The 19,855-nt window shown below is 38.0% G+C and overlaps 1 protein-coding gene across 1 annotated transcript in view; it reads right to left on the minus strand.

The window, feature by feature from the left end:
• Positions 1 to 526: 526 nt before the first annotated feature.
• AGPAT5 (1-acylglycerol-3-phosphate O-acyltransferase 5) overlaps positions 527 to 19,855 on the minus strand; it is a 60,764-nt gene continuing 41,435 nt past the window's right edge. The window contains exons 6-8 of the mRNA XM_005009206.6: positions 18,906 to 19,067; positions 4,813 to 4,936; positions 527 to 3,101 (exon numbers count right to left, since the gene is read on the minus strand). Coding sequence (XP_005009263.1) covers positions 2,876 to 3,101; positions 4,813 to 4,936; positions 18,906 to 19,067 — 512 coding nt within the window. The 3' untranslated portion in view covers positions 527 to 2,875. The remainder of the gene's footprint in view (positions 3,102 to 4,812; positions 4,937 to 18,905; positions 19,068 to 19,855) is intronic.

The raw sequence follows: 19,855 nt of genomic DNA on the forward strand, positions 1-19,855 counted from the left end.
AGAGCTGGAAAAATAATAATACATTCTTGAGAATGTAGTTTGCTCCTCAGGTTTAATTAATCACTAAAACTTATGTGGCATTTGCTACTGAGATACACTTCATGTATTTGTTTGCAATACCTCTTCCCATCCCCTGCTTCTGCCCAGCCTGATCATGCTGCCTGCCAGCATTGTCTATACAAGACCTATTGCATCAGAGCCTGCTGGATTCCTGTTCAGCACTGTGGTACTGCACCTTAACAACCATTATTAATAAGGAACAACTGGCGCAGGTGAAAAGGCTATTCCAGTCCAGCTGGCTGTATGTTAGTTGGGTTAGAACATAAAGCACAAATTGATTCTAACACATTTTAGGACAAAGCTGTTTTCTTTTCATTGACTCCTTCTCACACGAACACTTCCATCAAGGACCTAAAACCATACACACACAGAATTTTTTTTTTTTGTGTGTGTGAATGATTCCTGTTAATCCAAGTTACAAACATACAAATGCAGAAAAAAAAAATGAACAAGTAGACAGGACAGAAAAGTTGAATGAGCATTGGCTCTTCTTATTTTAATGAAGAAATATTTCAAGTTAATATCAGTGCATATTTAGAAATAGCATGTGATACTCCCAACGCCAAATACATCAGCAAATTACAGTTTCAAAAATTTATAAATTAATTGCAAGGAAAAAAAAATTAAGAGTAACATAGAGAGTAACGTTCAAAATAAACATCCTGTTTGTTGCACTGCGTCAATTATATTCCTGGTAATTAAACAGCAAGAGAGGTCCAATCGTTTGTGGTAATTAGGCTCTCCAAAACAGCACTTCTTTTTCTACAAATGAGTTAAGCTGTTTGCATTTATTTTTGATGTGTAATTAAATGTTATTCTTAGCTGTTACAAAGAAATTTAATCATGTCACAGTAAAATTTCATTCCATGATTCAAAATCAAACTAACACAGAAACACTGCCTTCTGGTTATACCTACTGGAAACAGTCAGCTGAGAATAGGAAGAACTATATGTGAGCACATTTGGCTGTTACATAAAATGGCTTTTTTTTTTCTGGTTTCACAGCCTCATAACAATACTGTTTTTCAACATTGTTCCCAGTCATTGTTTTTAAAACAGTTCATCAACATATCCTGAATCAATCACCGATATAAATAACTCCAGTGACAAAATCCATTATGGAAGGACACAGAACTGCAACCTGAAAGTTGTACTGAATGATTTTAAGGTGGAACTATTCTAATAAGAAAAAACACAACAAAATCCACAGAAAAAGCAGTATCTCCAATTAATTGGCAAGGATGGAATCTGAAAAACTGCTATAATTTTAAGAGACATATTTTAATACATGATGGGCTTTAATGCAAGACAAATCATACCAAAGCTAAAAAGAGATGCACATTTAAAGCTTGCAAGTGTGATATAAAAATATTCTCTATTTTTTTTTCATACAGGGAGTCTGATTTTCTTAATGGAAGAAGCTAAAAAAAAAAAAAGAAAAAAAAAGCTCTTTCCTACCCCCTCACTGTACATATAGACTATTCCCTTGATATCAGGAAACAGCATTTCCCCAACAAAAGTATCAGCCATGGGAATCACAGACTTTCTGGTAGTAAGGGTTTGTTGATTTTGCTTTTTAAAGTGTATTTTCAAGCAGGTGAAATACTGAAAAGATATGTATTTCTTTCGCTACTACACTAGTGCAAGTCCTATACTTCAACCCCCATAACTTCAATCCACCCGAAGTCTGCATCACCTAGGATGACTTGAAACCCTGGTGTGTGATATTACAACACTGAGACGATAGCCAGATCATGAAACATCAGGCTAAATCAGACTAGTAGGAAAAGGCACATGCTTCAGATTTTGCAGGGCTACCTGAAGGTTCCTTGTTACCATAACCCCTACTCCTGAAGCTGTAGTGAGACTGTGCTTCACCCAAATGGCACAGTTTGCTTCCAGAAAATTGTGAGGTAACAGGAAACTTCTGAGTGTTCGCTGCTGCTTATGGCACATGGACGCTACAGTTCTGTGAGCTCAGCCAAAACTCCCGACACGCTACAGACAATGCAGACACAAGGTAGGCTACAGTCCAGTTAGGCTGCAAAATAAAAACATTTCAGTATACTGCATACATTCCTTTTATGCACAAATACAGGGTGCGCAAAATAAGCTATTTGCTCAGTACGATTTAATGTTTTGCATATGTAAAATAATCAGCTAATACTGCAATATAATCAAAAATCATGCACTAGATAAACAGAGCTTCTTCCCCATGAACGGTAGTTCTCAGGAACGTTTGATTCTGCTTCAGGGAACGTCTCATGATTTGCCAGCTTACTAGTCCCTTTTTTCCAAGAATACAGTATTTAGCTAAAACTGAAAAGCAAAATTCCAAAGGAAAAACAAGTTTTGATTTTAGTTGTGATACAGCTGAGATAGATGCAACTGGGCTGCTGCAATGCACCAAAGAGTAACGAAAATTCAACATGAATACCGGAGGAATAAATATATAACCTAAATTAATCTCTGTAAATACATTCACAGGTCCACTTAAGACACCCTTATGCATAACTCATACTTCATCGAATCTGCAGATAAAGATGGATGTTAGTTCATGGGGAAAGCAATTTATCATATGACTCAGTTTATCTGCCATTATTCCAGCAAAAATCAGTAGCAAATTTGAAAAACTACATTTATTTTCCCCAGACCAACCACACAGAGGCTTAAGTCACAAATTCTATTATTTCCAATGTTCAATCAATAAGGCTTTATTTACACTTTTTCTTTTTTTACTATAAATTCAGGAAAAAGTTTGGTGCAATGTGCAAGAAAAGACAGCACATCCCACTGATTGGAGACTAACATCTGCTTACGGTTTAATGCTAACCCACAGGCAGCCAATTAAAGTCCCATATATCCATGTTTTTACATAAAGTTTCCTTCCAGATTCTGTCAGAAGCATACTAGCAGTCAGGCCACCTAAAAACAGCAAAGATGGCAAAGTTTTCTTGAGGCTTAGTTTGGAATGAACACTTTTTCCAGGGAACTTATTTCTTCTTTTAGAATCCTTCGCATCATAAAACTCTATTAGTAACCTATAAGTAGAGAAAAGTAGATCGTCAAATTTACGCATTAGAGTAAGAAGTTCTAGACAACTTTATTTCATCCAATAACTGCTAATCACGATATTTAAAAACAATTTAACAGTAAGAAGCAGTAAGTAGCAAGGTTAATCAATCAGCATGCTCTAAGAATATGATGCATTCAAAGTGATGTTTTGCATCAGAGTACTCAATCTGAGCCCTTGTGAGCAATAAAAGCAGATTTTCCTTAGGGAATAATTTCAACATTGGATATAAAGGTTGAAGATTATCCTCCAGATTTAGCATTTAGCAAATAAGCCCAGAGTACCAGGCAATATCGTAAGATAAAATATCATACAGTTAATAGAAACCAAAGTAGGAGGTAAAGTATCTTGGTGAAATAAGCTAATAAATAAACAGGGCTCACAAGACTTAAAATATTTTGGAAGTCAATCATGCAAGAGTAAAATGTGACAATATAGGTTTAATATTAATTTTTCAATGTTTGATAAACAGTAATAAATGGATTTGAAAATTCTAGATTTTTGTTTTAACAGCTCTAAATTTGCATGACAGACTGCTTTGGTCCCAGAAAGGATGCTCCAGTCAACAGGAGCCTATGATGAGACATAGATGATCATGGTTCAGTTTTGCTGGTCTTCCCTGGAAAACTACTTTTGGGATGCCGGACAGCCTTTTATTTTACATCAGTTCCTTGTCTATGAAGTGAAATGTGTACTTTCTTGCCTCTCAAAAGGGAATAAAAGAAAAAGGATCCTACTGATCCTAAACTTCTAAGTCACTTTATTAATAGTGCCATGTTCACAGACAGGCATGTTAAGTTTTACATAGATTCAAAGATCACAAGTCAAACTTGTCCATTTATTTGCTTTCATGGAATGCCAGAACAATTTTAAATCAGAATGTATGAAAAACCTGTAAAACTTCTAACTCATACCATGTACTCAGGGATTTAGAAGGTAAACAGATTCAGCTCTCTTAAACTGGACTTCAGACATGGCAAATTAAGCCATCATCTCTCAAACAAATACTTAAATCCCACATTTAGGCACGTCTTCACCTTGGCACACGTGGTTCCCTAGGACCTGTTGCTCATTAGTGACCTTATCCGGTGGTGCTGGAGAGAGCCAGGTACTTCTGCCATGACTCAAAGGTAGCTTGGATAAATAAAACTTCTACTTCACCTGATCTTTCCAGTGAAGGTAGGGATCTATGGTTTACAGAAGTTTTTATACATTCTGATAGAAGATGCATAACCAATTTTGGCAAAAGAGATTATGCCAAGACCTACCGAGGCTGGTAGGTCTAACCCTAATACTGACGAGTAGGCTAGAACCAAACTCCTTTTTGCATGCTTGCCTACCTTGGGAATCTACACTCCTGGCTGCACACGACTCAGACTCAGGAATATGAATGGAAAATATTCAGATGAGTATGAGTCTGGCCTAGAACATGGTTTTGCAGCTTTTCAATCTAAGGAAGGCCTAAAACCCCAGAATCTCAACCTTCTCAGCAAAAGCTTTAATCACAAAGGCATTACACAAAATATGCACAGGAGTACCAACACCACCTGTCCTCCGAGAGCCCTACAGCTTGCACTGCTAGTAACACAGAAATCATAGTAACATAGAAATCATATCTATTCATAGAAAAGGAGAAAGCAAGCTTCTTGAAACAGAGAGTTCTGCACATTGCTACTCACTTGTCCTTTATTTCAAAACGTTCATGAAGCCACCTTCTCATATACATCTGTTCTTCTGGAATGTCCTTCAGTTCAATTCTATCAATGAAAATATGAACTCTTGGGCATTCCTTGCAAAGAAACTCTGAAAGAGAGCAAACCAACAGGACTGAGTTACAGAAACACTGTAAGGCATTTATTAATCTAAAATAAGCTGAAAGTCTGACCTCACAGCTGTAAGAGTCTTGGAAGTTTAACTTCAGTTTTCAAAAACCTTCCATTTTTATGTTTGGATCCTGAGCACTTCACTCAACTTAGAAGCTGTCTGACCTACACACTGTTAAAATGGGAAGGGCCTGCTATCAGGTAGCATGGAAAAATGTCCTAAAAAGCCCAACATGAAAACATTGAATTTCTACCTTGGTAGCAATCTTCTCATTTTGCAGTGTGGGATGCCGTAACTTCTCCGCAAGAAAGGTATCCAGCCTGCATTTTTGATCAGAGTTAGCAATCCTCTTTCCTTGTCTTTTTAAAAACTTAAATTTTGTTTGCTCCTGGATGACAAAATCCGAACAACAGTGATTTCCCAAACCATCTCCAGGAGGAAGTGGGCTTCAGTTTAAGTAATAACCTATAATTAAAGTATGCAATAGAGCAAAAGGCTCAGAAAAAAATGCTGCTTTCCAGTTCGCATACCTCCATTTTTCTTCTGTCATACAGAATCAACAAAGCTAAACATAGCCCTGTTGCATTCTCCTCTCCCCATTTCAATTTCTCCCTAGAAAACTTTAGCAAGCAACCATTAAGCCAATTACTTTGTGGGATATTTTATGAGTAACAGGAGGTAAAAATATTGCCCATGAAAAATATTTGAGGCATGAAAAACCCACCAATATTTGTCTATTAAAAATAATTTGCATCTATCAGTAGCAAGGGGTATGGTAGTAACAACAGCACCCCAATAGAAAAAGATGTATGATGTGAGCACAGAAGTACTTGGAAATCTGGATAACCTTCATATTTTGAAAAGGGACCCGAAGTGTCTTCCAACAATACAGATGGGCAACAAATGTAACGCAGACTGGGTGGTCCCTTTAGGTTGTTGACATTTTTTGGACAGCAGTGCAGATGTACCTCCTTAAGAGGAGGTTTTAGGATCTTCACGTCGTTGGACTTTGACCCATAACTGTGAGGGGTATCTGGAAGAATGGCTGTGAAAAATAATTGTCACTGCATGTACATCTTTATTATTGTCTGACAAAGCAGATATGCCCCCATTTGCTTTCTTTCTTTACAGGATTATTCCGTTTTTAAGGATGTTGCTGTAAAAGCAATCCTTATCATACACTAGAAATTGCCTTAAGGAATTTTAAAAGCCTGTTCATGCAAATGTGTTTGTGTCCTTGTAAAGGGGGATGGAAGGAGAAGAGATAACGGGATCAGTAAAGTCTTAGGGCATTCTGCGGCAGAAATTTGCAAGGTGCTCTGTGCAGCTCTGTCTAGTCCTCTGGCAGAGCCTCTCACTGAACTGCACCTCAGCATACAGTAAGCAACACAGCTCATGCACCATCAAGTCAAGAAATGAGTGAGGGCTCTAACCAAAACCAGGTCCACCTCTTAGCTACAGTACAGCAAGCACAACAGTCACTAAATACACTTTTCTTGAAGTTTTTGGCAAAGCTATTTAATAGCTACAGCTATTAGATGTCAGGCAAGCAATGTACTTGAAGGTCCAAACGATGGTAGGTGTAGACTATTGTCCTCAGCTTTATCCACAACGTTTTTCCTAAGCAGGATGAAATCAAAGCTCCCATATCTGAAAACAGCTTTTTCCTCTTGCTTTTAATGGTAAGAAAGGATTTTCTCCGAGGATACTATTGAAGCCACCATATGAAGGTCATTGACTATATGAGCACCTAAAAGCATACTATTAATATTTTAAAATGTTGGACATATTGTCCATGTCTTAAACGCTTAAAATGCTCATTGATGTATAAATCCTCTTTGGAGTGGTATTACCTATTACGTGAAGCACTCTAAAAATATGCAAAACTGTATTATAGAAAACGTCTGGAAGCCAAATGATCAAATAGTCTTTTTTGTACCACGATAAAAAGCATCTATGCTATGCATACTCAGCTATGGCTGAAGACCTAGCTTTAGAAGATACTCAAAATGTTCTGTGCATTGTATAGGGTACATTTCTTTGCTTCATAGCAAATAGGTTGTTTTGTACAGGAACAAACAGCTCTCTCTTGATGTTATTTATTATCTCAGTTATAAATTATTAAGGAAAATTACAAAACAAAAATCAAATAGGATTGTTAATAGCCACGTGATGCTTTTAAACATAACGTTATGCTTCTTAAAAACTACTGATGTTTGGTTAAAGACAGCAACAGAGTATATTATAAGCAATAAGCTCAAGTTAACAAAAATGGAATAAGCATAGAAATTTCAAAGGAACACCTTCCCCCACAAAAGTCTGAAATGTAGAAACTACAAACCTGCTTGGAAAGCAAAAACCCTTCGACAAAATCCTAAGCCTTGCTGGTGTTTTTTTCTACTCCCAAATTCCAGTACAACCTGATTCTTACTACTTGCTGGTCTTCAGTTTAAATTTAGTCCAATTACATGAAGATCCTAAAACCTCCTCTTAACTGCCCACCTACGTAAATCCCAGTGCCTTTCTCCAGTCTTTCAACTGAGACTCAGTACTGTGTGATCTGCAGCTACAGGTGCTTCCCTAAAGAGGACCAATATTCTCACCCATTGATTTGAGGCCATTTTATCCCAAACCTGGACATCTGCAGATGACGTCGTAACCTGTGCAATCAAACTAGTCAGGGAACCTGACTAGTCTTTAATTATCCAATTCATTTCAGGGTCTAATGCAACTAATCCCATTTTTTTAGATGCATAATGTCACTGCAATCGCTTAAGAACACCAGTGGATAAGGACAATTTACTGAGGGGTTGGTTTTTTTTTTTGAAGAAACAGCTGGATTTTATTACCACAGCCTCTAAAGGTTTGTGGTGGTCCCACGACCCTTAATTTCACATTAGCTTAACTCCCAAAAGACTTGTGTAATTAAGCTAAGAAACAAAATCTTATTGAAGCAATTTATTATGTGCAAATTACATCCAACTTCAGGCACTCTAGCCCTTAAGGCCAACATCTGATAGGCTTTTCAGATCCCTGAACTTGCCAGAATTTGTTATAATTAACAGCTGGAACAAGCAGGACTGAGTTTTCCTTCAAAAGACAAAACACAAGTGCAAATCATGCATTATAATCAAACATCATACTGGGGACAGCGTTAGTCAATCAAGAACCTACCACGATTTGGCCGAAATGAACCCCAACAACTTGTGTGGGAGCCAAGTGGACTGATGTTCATATGGGAGATAGAAAGTTTTATTAGGAAATTATCTGGCTATATAATGGATCCAAGTGCAGAATGTTTATCGTGCTTTTAATGACCAATCACAGCAGAAGTAAATAATTCAAAATAAAAAAAAATGCATTTCTGTCCTTAAACCGTGGATTTCCAGCCCTCCTCCTGTGGGACAGAATACACGCTAACCCAGCACTGAAGGAATCAATGCAGAATTAGGATTAATGAAAGGGATGCGATGTTCTCCAGAAAAGCAATCGGATTCCCAGAGCTTTTTAATTGCCAAGAAATATTTTACGTGCCACGTTTTGCTTGCTGGGACTTCCACAAAATTCTGTCACTTTGAAAGTTTTCACCTTCAGAAGCCAATTAATTCATTTTTTTTTTAAATTATCAGCATTACCAGGGAAGGTAAGGGAAAAAGAGAAGCTCCAAAACATAAACATACCTGCTACTGAGAAGGGATATATAAATGACTTTACAACACCTTTCCCTTAATGATATCACAGTTCATTCCACCACCCCAATTTATTTGTCTTGACAGTGATGTGGCACTCAGACATTCCAGTTTTCAAGTACTATTGAAGTCTATTTTTATAGGCACTTTAAATATGACAGCACTGAAGTAGCTCAGATTTCATCCTCCCACATTGACTCTTTTATTGCTTCATAATTATTGCTAAAGTCCTCCAAAATTAAGAAAGGGCAAACTGAAGCCTGAGATGGTCATGTCCACCTAAACAGACCCCAATTCTCTCCTATTTTAATGGACTTCAGTAATGTTTGCAATAAGGTGAGAGTGGTATCATGGGAAACAGAAATCTGAATAATGTATTTTTACTCTACAGAACTGACATTTCAAACATGTAACAATGCCCCTCCTTCAGTAACAAAACACTGTGTGTTGTGTTGTATATGGTTTTACAGGCAAAACCATGACAGCAAAGACATACTCTTCTCTGAACTGGAAATTTAAAAAGTGAAGAAAGCATCTAGTCTGGCCCTAAACATTAAGCTACCAAAGCAGTTTGTAAATTATGTCTTCCTTAAAGAAAGAAATCCCATCTCTCTGTTTTCATTTATTTTGTACACCGAATTAACAATCAATTGGCAAAACAAACACAAATTTAAGTGCTGCATTGTTTCTCAGCTCCATGCTTTCCATCACCTCAAGATGAGCTGACACAAAACTATTTCCCTGCCTGCTTTGACAAAATAAAGCAGTGGTGGAACAAAGCAGCACTAGACGGGAAAGCAAACACCGAGGGCAGAGCGAAGTCTGCTCAGCCAGGTTAACCTGGAGCACCAGGGAAGGAGCTGGCAGCACCCACACCTGCTGGTGCTGCTGATGGAGGAGATGCTGTGCAGGATAAATTCGGGCTTCAAGCTGGGAGAGAAGCCTGGGCTGTGGAGAAGAGCACTCCCAGAAATACCAGCAGTGCTATGTGCAAGGCTGGATGCGAGCAGAGACCAGAGCCTCTGATCACAGCGGAGGGAGTAAGCATGTTAGGAGCTGGAGGACCTTTAGAGACAGGAAAAATGGGATGCCCCTGAATCTTAATTAAGCCAGGGTGCTGGCAATGACAACTGAAAAGGTCTTAGAGAGTACTTCAGATAGGAGCAGGGAAGAGAAAAAGGTCAAGAAAAGCAGCCATTCAGGCTGACATAAGATGAGATGGATGCAACTAAAATTCAGTGTGAGAGCAAAACCCAGAAGTGCCTTTACACCAACACAAGAAGGCTAAACATGAAGACAGGAGGACAAGAATTCTTGTCCTCCAGAGAGTACCCCTACGAAGTAGGTATGACCTTGAAGGAGCACACAATGTTAACTGGCTACCAGATTGATTGGCATGACATAGCACGATGCACAGGCGAGGGCATGTGTGAAGGACTGACTATATGAAGAGTAATAGAATAAAGGTAGTACAAGCAGACAAGCAAAATTAAATTACTGTGTACCCTCTAATAAAATACTTATTAGATATATTAAATTATGTCGAGGTCATCTTATTTAAAAGATGATAAGCTCGATGATAGTGATGGATGATAAGCTTGATAATAGTGTTGGGAAAGTGTTAAGCCAGACTGAGCACTGCAATTTCAGGGCTGCCAGCAGGAGTGTGAGATTCCAGATGCCTTGATTGAACTGTATCAACGCTTCATCAGGACGAAGTGCAGAGGGGAAAAGAGAGAAAGAGAAAAGAAAATATTTTTTTTCCTGTAACAATTACTTGCAGAACCCACAAGAAGAGATGCCATTCCTGATGTGGTCCTGAGTTGTGCACAGTATTAGTGAAAAGTGGTCTCCAAAGACAGCACAATTACGTTCAGCATTGTAGAGAGAGTCTAAATAAGTGTAGAACACACACACACATAATTAAAGGAACTATAAAGTTGGAGGGGGAAATAGGAGGGAGAAAAAGAAAAGTGGCAAAATACCATAGAAGAAACGGTTGAAAGGAAGGCAACCTAAAGACTGTTAAAAAAATGTTAAAAAAACAAACCCCAGCAAAACTTAGAAACCCACATAAAATATGTGCAATACAAACAAACAAAGAAAAAAGTGGTCTGAAACCAACATGCATGTTTGAACGGGAAAATTTAGGATGCTACTGCTATATTCCTACCTTCTGTTGGAGAAACAGAAAGCTTGTCCAGATAAGGAAAACCGTAAATCAGCTCATGTCAAATGCAAATATAAAATTAAGAGAACTAAAAATGCAAAGAATGCTCTGATGATTGTAACTTTTTTGCATAAATCAAATGCAGCAAACCAGCAAACCAGTGGGGGTGCTGGATGACAACGGTGAAGAGCAGCACGCATGGTAACGTGTAAGACCATATAAGAGAAGCTCAAACACCTGTTTAGACTTTCCTTTCTTGCTGAAATTGTTTGATTCCTACGCCCATCGCATTCTTTGTACCACACCGCTCAAAGGAACTAGATCAATAAGTAAACACATAGAAATTATTAGACTAAATAAACAAGTTAGATGTCAGGAAGTCACTAAAATCAGACAGCATTCATCCAAAAGCTCTCAAATGTGGAATTCAAAAACAACGATGTGTAACCTATCAGCGCAAACAGCCACTGTGCCAGAAAATCGGGGGGTTTCCCTTCTGCAAATGAGGGCTTTAGAGATGATGCTGGGAAACACAAACCAAAGAGCCTTACATCCCCGGGTAAGATAGCGGTCTATAATAAGATCACTAAGCACAGAGATAATCACAGTCTGTTGGAAAAGAGTTGGCATGGTTTCTGCAAAGGGAAATCCTGTCTCACCAATTTGCTGGCTTTCTACAGCAGTGTCAAGGAGCAAGCGGATAAAGGGGATTCAGTGGACATGATATATTTGAATTTTTATAAAGCCTCTGTCAGGGTTCCACACTGAAGGCTATTAAAGAAATTAAGCTGCCATGGGATTAGGGAAAATGATGTTTTATAGACCGAAAGCTGCTTAAAGGAGAGGAAGCAAATGGAGGGACTTAATGATCACTTTGCAGGACGGAAAAAAACAGCAACTGGAGTTCTCCAGGGACTGATGCTAGGATTGGTTTTATTCCTTATCATGACCAATGAGCTGAAGAAAGGAGCAAACAGTAAAATCTCCAGTTTTTGAGATCTTTTTCAGAAGATCTTAAATTCTTTTGGGCAGTCATATGCCAGGTTGGTGGTGAGGAACACCTAGAAGACCTCCAAACTGAGCAAATGGGGCAAAAATGCAGCAGCTGAGCCTCAGCCTAAAGAAGTATGGGGGAAAATAATAGAAACTTTGATTACATGATGCTTAGCTTGGACTTGGTGATTACAATTTGGGAGGTCAGTGACCATTCTCTGAAATGATCCTCTCAACTGGGTAGCAGAAGCCCCAGATTCCCCCAAATACTGGGCAGCATCAGCAAGCACACTGAGAGCAGGGCAAAAGTGTCACTTTGCAGCTACATAAAAAGATTGAATCCACTTTTTAAATACTGTTTGCAATTTTGGTCTCTGTATCTCACGGAGGATCTGGTGGAATTAGAGAAGGCTACTGCAGAAAGGGACAACTAAAACATTTAAGGATAAAAAGCACCAGCATTAGAAACAAGGAGACATTAAAAAGGCTGAATTTTCATTTTGGAGAAGGGAAGCAGAGAGAAAGATATGAAAGCTTAAAAAAATAAAGACCAAAGATCTTGAAGATGGCAGCTAAGAACTGTGTCTCAACAAATCCTGCAATTTCAACCGTAAATAACCACACTTTTCTACCTTTGTAAAGATGTCTGGATCTAAAGAACCTTTAAAAATTACTTTTAGGAAGTGGTTCCTATAGTTTTCTGTACTGGCACCAGCACTGGTGAGCAGTAGAGCATCGCTGTACTCAGTCCTGCTGACACAAGATGGTGTCTGATGAAGACCCATAGTCCTTGCACATCATAGTTCAGTGAAAGAATCTTTGAGTGGTTTTAATCTGTTATTCTAACAGATGCACTCTGGCCTTTGGGCTGCTCCATAACGATTTGTGAATACTGTACATCGGCCAAATTAGCAGGAGGTTTCCTACAAAAGTATGAAAGTTTTGATCAATAGGCTGCCAGCAACAGAGCCTGGATCAGATTAGGTCTGTGGATAACATCTAAAGGGCTCCACAGATGGTAACTGGAAAGAAGGAGATTTATGAGGCTCACTGTATGGATATTTGCATCTTCCTTGGAACATTTTTGAAGTTTCAGAAATGGAAAAAACAGTTTTGACACACACACAAGCAAGAAAAGATACAAGGATTGGAACAGTTCAAAACAATGATCTCTAGCAAATAAACAGGATCTGTTAGGAACTATGCCAGTACTGTTAGTATCGATGTTTTTCCCTTTTCTTCAGATAGTCTGTTTTGATAAACAGGGAACAGTACCACAAACACTGTAGAAAAAAAGGACTCTGGTGCACATACAAAAAAGCACAAATAAACACAGGCTCTCCAAGCAGCAACATAGTTCTGGCCAAACCTGGCAGTGTGAAGAAGTTAAAGTTGTTTCTGTTATCCTCAGGGTTTAAATACACTTCTGTATAAAGAGCAGGAGTTCCTCAAGCTGTTGTACATAACTGCTGCCCGGGCAGCTGAACGCTTCCTTGCACACGTGCATGAGGCTCATGGTGCAGCATAGTTCTATAAATCTGCAGTGTAAATACTTCCAAAATCCTCTTTGTGGAGCAAAAGTTAGAAGATGCTTCTGTGTCTTCTGCCTACGTATTCCCAAAGGGAAGTTACAGATACCTACAATCAGCAGCAGCTGCCTGAAAATAATGGAGATGTACAAGGTCCTAATTTATGATCAGATGAACAAACTTTCTGGGCTCCCAGGGACACTGGAGGGGTTACTAGTCCTATTCAGGGACTGCCAGTAACACACAGAAGCTACATCCACAAGTGATTGTCATTTGGGGAGATAAAGTATCATTTATGCTTGTCTTATTCTTAAGAAACCTCCTCAGGCATCCAAGCTGTGTTGTTGGAGACAGGAAACCGGGCTCCAGGGACCCCGAATCCCTTTCTATTATTATTTTTAGGTAAATAAACAGAGGTGCTAGTCATTCTGGCACTCATGCTCAGTTAGACTTTTCTCTGGTTTTTGGAGTCCTATAAAGACCTACACCAAGGCCCGTATTCCCATAAACTGATGCTGTTTGGTGAAATGTCATTATTCTCGAACTGAACTACGATGTAATTGTTACAGTACTAAAAGACTTTTCATTCACCAAGACAGCCCTTATCTGCAGAGTATCAGTGCACAAATGCAAATCTGTGCTCAAGGTGCCACTCCAAATAAATCATCCAAAAATTGACAGGCAGGCCTTCATGCCACTCAAACTACTTTTAATAGGAAATGACAGGGGTTCTAAAGTCACAGATCTAGTCCTACAGGAGACAAGGGAAAATGCATTCAGTTTAAAACTGATTGATCATTTCCTTTCCTTATGGCACCAGGTGAAATCATTGTATTGAAACGTGTCATATTTTAATACTTAACACTAAATAAAACCAGGGTTTTCCTTTAAAGCAAAATTGTAAAACAGAATATCATTAGAACTATGTTGCCAACTAGTGTTATTATCAAAATTGCTCCAAATATTTCAATGGAAAATTTACACTACGAAATATGAAACGCAGTTACTTAGGTTTTGCTTGAACAGATGTGGTATGACAAGTTCATGACATGCAATTTACTATACGCATTAAAAAGCCATCCCATACTTGACACAAATTTCACCGATGCTGATGTCCAGCCTCAGTTTTAATTTACATCTTTTCAATTGCTCTAAAGTAATTACCACTTAATTTTCAATATTTCTTCGTGCAATAAGATGACAGCTAGCAGAGATCTGAACAGATTAGTCAGTTCATTGCTACAAATCTTACTTTTGACTGGTTTACATTCCTATTATTGTTTATCATTTTATGTATTTGGTCTTTCAATTCTTTCAACACTTCTATAACCACGTGCTTGTTATCATTCTGTGGATATTGAAAGACAACAGATATGATTGAATTTGGGCCAAAGACTGGTTTCTATTCCTCCAGTTTCTTTGCTATTGTTCTGTACTTCAGCGTCTAACTGAGTCCTAACAAAAATACAGGCACTTGGAAAAGCGTAATTTCCCCCAGGGAAGTTGGACCAGTTTGACCTCCTCAAATTATACCGATCAAAGTGATGTACTGATTTTCAGAAATGCACACACATACACACGCTTTCAAAGTGTTTGTTCTGGAATTGATATACAGCAGAGTCAATAATTCTCAGGAATTCCTCTGACTTCTTTAAGACGGAGTCTACATGTACTTGCTATTTTTATTCAGTGTTTATCATTGTCACATGCTGCTATTTCACACACGCTTTCTTCTACAAAGGCCAGATAAATACCATCTGCTTATGGTAAAACCTCCAGGCTTCAGGCAGAATAATAAAGATGTAAATGTGTACATAATACTCTTTCAGGTGCAAGAATGACAACAGTTCCCACATCCCGTGAGACCTACCCCTTAACACCAGGCGAAGCTGGATGTGAACACTCAGCACATTCATTTGGAAGGAGGAAAAACAGGTTCTTTCTTTTTCCCCCCCAAAAAAAAGAATGATAGCATTTTATTTAGCGATAGTATAGTAAAACATTATCAACAAATCCAGCACAAGTGTTTCTCCCCCTCCTTTTTCCTTCTAAATTGTTCTTTAAGAATTTAAACCTAAATTGCATCTTAACAGTGCTTAAGTGCCCATATGATTATATGGATCTTATTCTAATGATCGCAAATTAATACAGTCTGGTAGTGTGGTCTTCCCTAAGTGGTCCATCATGGTCTGTCATTAATGAACTGGACAAACCATCTTTGGTACTAACAGAGGGAAGTAATCTGTGGGAAAGTGTTATTCTTCAGAAAGGCTGCCATGTGTGGGACAAGCTTCCACTGGAAATGTACCAAGATCCAAGCTTGTTGGAAAGAAAAGGAACGAATGATAGATAAATGGTAGGAAAAACCAAACACAAAATGCAACCGTTAGCTACAATTGAATGTGAAGCTCTGAAAACAAACAACGTCCCTGTCCACAACCACTAATTAAATCTGATGTCTTCAAAAACGGAATTTCCAGTTGGAAAGTGCCAACTAAATATGAAATGAATAAATATTGACAAAAAATTCAACACATCTGAAAGAATATACCATAACAATTTGCCTGTTTTAAAAGGCAGAATGCTATCAAATGTTCCTGGCATTCACTGCTCCAAGCACTAATGCAGAAAGGATGGTGAATGTTGTCTTCCCAGTTGCTAGTATACTATGTTTTGTTTCGGTCCCATTGGACAAGTAAATATTATGATATTGAAGCTTTCTGGAGTGAAAAAAAATATTTTTTCTTCTAAGAAAAGCTATTTAAACTAAGAGTTCCACATTACAAAATTTAAAATGCAATTACTTTTTCCTCCAATTTTCTTTTCAGTTCAGCTTATTAACACTATTTCCCTGATAGAGCATGATAGTAGAACTTACAGGCACTAAAATGTTCCTTTTAACCTGCTCTGTTTGCTACTGAAGACAGCAGCCAAGAGCCAACCATATCCCTGGAAAAGTATGTAGTTTTGTTGTTGGTGTTGTTTGTTTTGTTTATTTTTTTTCCAGAAGTGGCACCGGCTCTTCTGAAGAATTGACATTTACTGAACTGAAAGCAAAATGCATATCAAGAAACACATTGCGTGGAATTCAGTTATCATTCACATGGGAAATGTCATACTATGGAAAACAGAGTCCTCAAGTGAAGTTGAGTTTATCAGAAGTTTGTTTGCAATGCAATAAATTTCATTCAGAGTTGCTAGACTGAAAAAGACACGTCAACCTTATCTTTTAAAAATTACCAGGATCGTACTACCATTTTGTTCTGATGAGCATGAAAAACAAGCTTTTCAATCAGCACTGACACATATATGAAATGTTCATATGAATTGCACACAAGAGAGACGCATTTTATACCTCGTCATAGTACTGTACAGAGCAAAAATGATAAATAATCTCAAATGCATAACCATCAATTCCTGTTATTGTAGTATATTCGTAGACAGACCAATCGTTGGGCTGTTGCAGAACAAATATTGAAGTGATCTTGAGTTTTGAGAGCATCAATTATTTTTTCTTCCATTTTGTGTCTGGAGGGTCTAAAGGAATGACAACTATGTTCCGCTCTGTAATTTATAGTGTCCTTAATCTACATAATTTATATTATATGGAATACATTTGACTGCCACAATAACTTGGAATGTTCTGGATGGATATTTCATTTATCTACTCTGTAATGGATAACAACTGGTTGGCTTGACTTCATTCTGCTTTACTAGCTTTACTGTTACCAAAGTCTGAGCCTGTAATTATCCCAGGCCTACCAGTGAGGCTGATACACCCATGAGGGATGTGTAGTCCTGCTGTGGAGTCCTGAGAAGGCTGGATGTAGAGTGGTCACCCCAAAACCATCTGATTACCATTTGACACCAGACACAAGAAGCAGTCAACAGGGAAAATCAGTTTGTTAGTTCTGTTTACATAATTATACCATGTTTCATGCAAACTGAATTCATTTTTCATGCAATTTCATTCTATTTTTCATGCAAAAAATCAATAGGTGAAGAGGGCTCGTAAAGAATTTGAACATTTGCCATTTTATCAATAAGTAATGATATTTTAATAGCTTAATTAACCATCAGGCAGTGAAAAGTCCAGCATGAAAGTGGTTGAAACTGCCTAATAATCAAGTCACGAAACAAGATACGCTACAGGGAAGAAGGGGAAACAATTCTATTTGTTTTAAATGAAATCTTGGGTGACAGGAAAAGAGTAAGGCTGCCAGTCTTCTAGGGAGTCTGTAGTAGGGTCATAAGGTATTTTGAAAAAAAAGTCATGAACTTTAAATCATAAAATTTGCAAAACTATGATAAAAAAGTCCAAAAGTAAACATGTTAAATCACAATAAGCACTTTCAATACTTATCCACAAAACTATCCTAAGAACTAACAGAAAAACACAAGTGTTGAGTTAATACACGGTGTTAATAGTTACATTTCTCACCTATTCAGAATTTCAAATAAAATGTAAAAATGGACAATTCCAGAACTTCTAAGGAACAAGCATCTGGAAGGAGTTCAAGAAGTTGTTAACTGCCAATGAAGTGACATGGAAACTTGCAAACACTTTTAGCAGAAGGAATTAAGTCCCAGACCCACACCGAAAACTGGACCAGCTGAAGAGTGGGGAGTTATGAAGTTACCTGCAGGCCCCTCAAACAACACTGAGCCCTTGCCCACAAGAGTGAATTAACATGGCTTATTTTCCCCTTGGTATCAGTAGTGCAAAAGACTTAAAAGTAGCACTGTGAGCCAGCTAGCAACAGACAGCTGTGCAGATACATGGTTGAGTGATCCATCAACTACAAATGGAATGAAAGATGCTATTTGGCCCTCCAGTGATGGTGCAGGTAAATGAATTATTTAAAACAAAAACGACAACAAAAAACAGCAACAACCCACCACAAAACACAAAACCCACCATACCCCAAAGCCTTCTATCCCATTTTTTTCCATCAGATACTCCAGAACTTAACTTTTTGGTGAGATAACTGAAGGTATGTACAACTAATTTTCCCCAGTCTCTTAAGGTGCCATAAGTGGATAAAATACTGCAGCAAGTAAAGTCCACTTGCATAAAATGCTTTGAGCATTTATCAAATTGCTGGGCATATTCAGCACTTGAAAAATTACAAATAAAATACATTACTACATATTTTCCCTTTAAAATATATGCATTTCAGCAATTGTATCACATTTGCACACATGTAGCAAAGCAGGGAGAAAGAGAGAATTTACAATCAGGCCAAATACCAGTGCTAGAAGAAACACAAAGGTGAACACCACTTGCTGCCTATGGATTCAAGATCATTTGAACTCTCCAAAGACTACCTGCAGATAGAATTTGACTATAAAAATACTCTCTGTGAGGAGCAGGGAAGAGAAGGAGCAGTAGATCTTGTGGGTAGGTATTATAAAGCCGAGTCACTAGTCAACAGTGCCCTACCAAGGAGCAGTAAGATGGCTGGAGCACTGTGGAGATTATCTTCTGAGCATTGCAAAGCAGCTGAGGTAGTTTTGGTATATCAACAAGCACATGTCTGAAGCATGTCTAATATAACTCAACTCACCTGTCATAGATGGCGCCAGTTTTCTTTGCCCTTTGTGGTCCACAGTACCTTCATATGCTACAGTCACATCATAAACTGCATCTAGATAGTCCTTCATTGTGTCGATGGCTACATGAGTTGCCTTCACCCGTGGTGTTAGCACATGCTTTAATACAGCAAGTCCTAGGGGAAAAAAAAAAACAAAATAAAATAAAATAAAATTACAGCATTTGAAAGTAATCTGGGCTACATGCACAAAAGGAACATCATGCCAACAAACCTTGGCACCCCCACTCAAAATCACAAAAGGATTATTTTTAATCTCAGTTCTCAGTAGAGGGAGAGCACGTCTGCACATTGCATTTGTTCTACTGAATGCATATAGAAGATGGAACAAATCTTACAGGATATTAATGACAGACAGGCTGCTCAACAAAAGAGTCCTTGGTACAGCCGCTGCTCTAAAAGTAGTGATGATTTTAACATGGCTCATACATGCTGAAAAAGCACTTCTCCTTATTGTTTATGTTTGTCCCATTGAAGAAAAACAAATTAACTGAGAATTATCAAACACAGAACATCACCTCCTGAAATCCTGTCTCAGAAACAGGTTTGCTATATGAGGTATAAGCACAGATATCTTTAAGACGCCTAATGTTCATCCAGCATTTCACTTCCAATGAACCAACCAATTTCATCAATACAATGAATCCTAATACTGTCCCACAGTAATAAAAAAGCAGTTTTAAACTACATATGCTTAAACAAAATGTAACATTTCTTCAAAGCTACCAGGCTATCAGGTATTTCAATACATTTGTTATTTTCTACTTTAGATTCTTTTTCCCATCTTTCACTTTCCTCTTTCTAATGGCACATTGTAACAGTTCTCACTTTGAGGAAGGATGACAGAAAGCAGGTACACTCAAGACAGTTTTAGCCAATTGCAATGACTTGATGCTGATCAAAAT

The sequence above is a fragment of the Anas platyrhynchos genome, chromosome 3, assembly GCF_047663525.1.
Source record: "Anas platyrhynchos isolate ZD024472 breed Pekin duck chromosome 3, IASCAAS_PekinDuck_T2T, whole genome shotgun sequence".
Classification (NCBI taxonomy): Eukaryota; Metazoa; Chordata; class Aves; order Anseriformes; family Anatidae; genus Anas; species Anas platyrhynchos.